Source organism: Conger conger, chromosome 8 (genome assembly GCF_963514075.1).
Source record: "Conger conger chromosome 8, fConCon1.1, whole genome shotgun sequence".
Lineage (NCBI taxonomy): Eukaryota > Metazoa > Chordata > Actinopteri > Anguilliformes > Congridae > Conger > Conger conger.
Genome location: NC_083767.1, coordinates 16,837,899 through 16,841,693, shown reverse-complemented (window position 1 = coordinate 16,841,693; position 3,795 = coordinate 16,837,899). Strand labels below are relative to the sequence as shown.

General features: G+C 45.5%; 1 protein-coding gene across 1 annotated transcript in view; it reads left to right on the top strand.

Moving 5' to 3' along the window:
- Positions 1–3,158, top strand: part of LOC133135087 (protein arginine N-methyltransferase 8-B-like) — a 14,022-nt gene extending 10,864 nt beyond the window's left edge. The window contains exons 9-10 of the mRNA XM_061251849.1: positions 1–118; positions 2,245–3,158. The exon at positions 1–118 is cut by the window's left edge and continues 4 nt beyond it. Of these exons, the coding sequence (XP_061107833.1) occupies positions 1–118; positions 2,245–2,328 (202 nt within the window). The 3' untranslated portion in view covers positions 2,329–3,158. The remainder of the gene's footprint in view (positions 119–2,244) is intronic.
- Positions 3,159–3,795: the final 637 nt, after the last annotated feature.

Sequence of the window (3,795 nt, the reverse complement as noted above, 5' to 3'; positions counted from 1 at the left end):
TGATGCTCCTTACACACACTGGAAGCAGACAGTGTTTTACCTGGAGGATTACCTCACCGTCCGCAGGGGGGAAGAGATCATCGGTAGCATCGCTGTGAAACCCAACGAGAAGAACAACGTGAGTGTCCGAGAGCTCGCCTGAACCGTCTCTCACCTGTGTCACTTTCAAACCCTGAACCATCCTTCACCAGTCTCACCTTCAAACCCTGAATCATCCTTCACCAGTCTCACCTTAAAACCCTGAATCATCCTTCACCAGTCTCACCTTAAAACCCTGAACCATCCCTCACCTGTGTCACTTTCAAACCCTGAAACATCCTTCACCAGTCTCACCTTCAAACCCTGAATCATCCTTCACCAGTCTCACCTTAAAACCCTGAATCATCCTTCACCAGTCTCACCTTAAAACCCTGAACCATCCCTCACCTGTGTCACTTTCAAACCCTGAACCATCCTTCACCAGTCTCACCTTCAAACCCTGAATCATCCTTCACCAGTCTCACCTTAAAACCCTGAACCATCCCTCACCTGTGTCACTTTCAAACCCTGAAACATCCTTCACCAGTCTCACCTTCAAACCCTGAATCATCCTTCACCAGTCTCACCTTAAAACCCTGAACCATCCCTCACCTGTGCCACTTTCAAACCCTGAACCGTCTCTCACCTGTGTCACTTTCAAACCCTGAACCGTTTCTCACCAGTGTCACCTTCAAACACTGAACCATCCCTCACCTGTCACCTTCAAACCCTGAACTACCCTTCACCTGTCACCTTCAAACCCTGAACCATAATTCACCCGTCACCTTCAAACCCTGAACCGTCTCTCACCTGTCACCTTCAAACCCTGCACCATCCCTCACCAGTGTCACCTTCAAACCCTGAGCCATGATTCACTTGTCACCTTCAAACCCTGAACTATCCCTCACCAGTCTCACCTTCAAACCCTGAACCATCCCTCACCAGTCTCACCTTCAAACCCTGAACCATCCCTCACCAGTCTCACCTTCAAACCCTGAACCATCCCTCACCAGTCTCACCTTCAAACCCTGAACCATCCCTCACCAGTCTCACCTTCAAACCCTGAACCATGATTCACTTGTCACCTTCAAACCCTGAACCATCCCTCACCAGTCTCACCTTCAAACCCTGAACCATCCCTCACCACTCACTCCCTACACATCATGTTCACACCTTGTGTAGGATGGCAAGGTGAACACACTAATCAACCAATATGGAAAATAGTAATGTGTGACTGATAGTAATCTTGTAACTAAGTCTTGTGTTCACACCAGGCGATACGGTTGATAGGTAGCTCAAGTCTTCTAAGCCAAGGGAGGGGCAAGTCCCCCTGCGCTGTATTATCGCATATTTCTGGGTGCTTGATGGAGATTCCGGTAGTCCAGGAGATTATGCTGAAATCCGGGTCACTCCCAGACGTTCCAGAGACTTGAGATGCCTGTATTTGCCATAGTCTACTGCCCATCCTTTTAAGCATTTAGCTGCTCCTCCAATGCAGTGAGTGAAGCCAGGCTGAAAAACAATTACTGACAAAATGGGATCAAATCGGTTGGAAAAATAGGAAGTACTGAGCTCTGATTGGCATTGACCGGCGATGCCTCCAGCAACATTTCCTGGGCAACTTTCATTGCTCGGGTTGCAGACTCTCAGCCGTCGCTCAGCTTCATAGAGAATGAACTGACCGCCGAATTGCTCACTGTGAATACGGAGTAAGCGTGATTGAGTGTGACTGAGCATGACTGTGACTGAGTGTGACTGACCGTAACAACCCGATTGAGTGTGACGGAGTGTTTGAATGTGACTAAAGCCTGATTTATACTTCTGCGTCAAATCTACACAGAGGCTACACTTAGCTGCGTATGGCGTAGCCTGACTCGCACCTCCCCAGAAATGTAACTTCGCGTCGTAGCCTCCGTGTAGCCTACGGTGTAGGGAACGCGGCTACGAGTAGATTCAACACAGAAGTGTAAATCAGGCTTAAGTGTGATTGAATGTGAGAGCGTGATTGAGTCTGACTGAGCGCGATTGAGTCTGACTAAGCTTGACTGAGTGATTTAATGTGACTTACTGAATGTGAGTGTGATTGAGTGTGACTGAGTGATTGAATGTGACTAAGCGTGATTAAGTGTGACTGAGCATGATTAAATGTGACTAAACACACTCTGTTTCACTCAACCTGGTTTGACCTCCCACCTGGACTGCTTGCACCCCCCTCTTCTCCTGCAGCGGGATCTGGACTTCACCTTGGAGCTGGACTTCAAAGGGCAGCTATGTGAGGCCGCCATCTCCCACGACTACAAGATGCGCTAGGGCCCCTCTGCGGGGGCGCTATGGTGCCAGGGCAGCCCTGAGCCAATCAGAGCAACAGAGATACCTTCATCACAGTGGTGCTGACCAATCACAGACCAGGATGGAGTGCAGGCAGTCCAATCGTGAGCTGACACCAGACACTCAGAGAATCACTCAGACAGAAATAACAGGATGTAACACTTTCAAGTTTAAAGGATGTTCTTTTTCAGTGTGAGCATTATTAGTGGTAGTTATTTGTTCTCATTTGAGGAATGTTATCAAGGTTTGGTTGTGATGTTGAATTCAGGCCATGGTGCGTGGTATAGATCTTGCCGAATAAGGAGGATCTTGCCGAATAATGAGGACATGTAATAAGCTTATATATTATATATTACCATTATTAAGCTATTGGCCTGTTTTAGGATCTTTAAGGGCTCATGTCCTGTTGCAGTATTAAATAAACAGAACTGGAGAGTATTTATGTCATAATCAAAGGACGTAGTTGCAGTATTGACTGATAAGTTAATTTTTCATATTAATGTTTATTTGCATGTTAGTCCATCAGAAATCCTGATTTGCCTCTATTTATTGTATTACTTTAAGGTATTAACATGTATTTTTCAGTATATATTGATGAGAGTACATTTTGCGGGTGTTTAAAAAACAGCTATTTTCAAAGGACAGTGCAATGTTCTCATATTTTTAACATTTTCTTTTGGTTCTGGGTTATGGCTGGATGAATTATGAAAAACTGTGAGTGATGGCATGTTTGCTGTGAGGTATAAGATGTTTTGTGCAATAATATATGATATGGAGGTTGGGGGGTGTTTGCTCCATGCTTCTTGGTAATTGCAGTACTTATTGTGTTCCAGGCAGATTTGTTTTTGTTAAGGCGAGTGCTGCTTGTTCAGGTGAACACTGATCTCTATGAGAGCAGTTTGTTCAGGTGAACACTCATCATCTGAGAGCAGTTTGTTCAGGTGAACGCTGATCATATGAGAGCAGTTTGTTCAGGTGAACACTGTTCATATGAGAGCATTTTGTTCAGCTGAACGCTGATCATATGAGAGCAGTTTGTTCAGCTGAACGCTGATCATATGAGAGCAGTTTGTTCAGCTGAACGCTGATCATATGAGAGCAGTTTGTTCAGGTGAACACATCATATGAGAGCAGTTTGTTCAGCTGAACGCTGATCATATGAGAGCAGTTTGTTCAGGTGAACACTGATCATATGAGAGCAGTTTGTTCAGGTGAACACAGTTTGTTCAGGGGAGCACAGTTTCTTCTGGTGAACACAATTTGTTCAGGGGAACAGTTTCTTCTAGTGAATGCAGTTTGTTCAGGAGAACCGTTTCTTCTGATGAATGCAGTTTGTTCAGGGGAACACAGTTTGTTCAGATGAAAACTGCTTGCAAAGGAGAGAGTAGTTTCTTCAGGTGAAGAGATTGTTCAGGAGAGAACAGTGTGTTCAGGTGTGAACACTGCTTG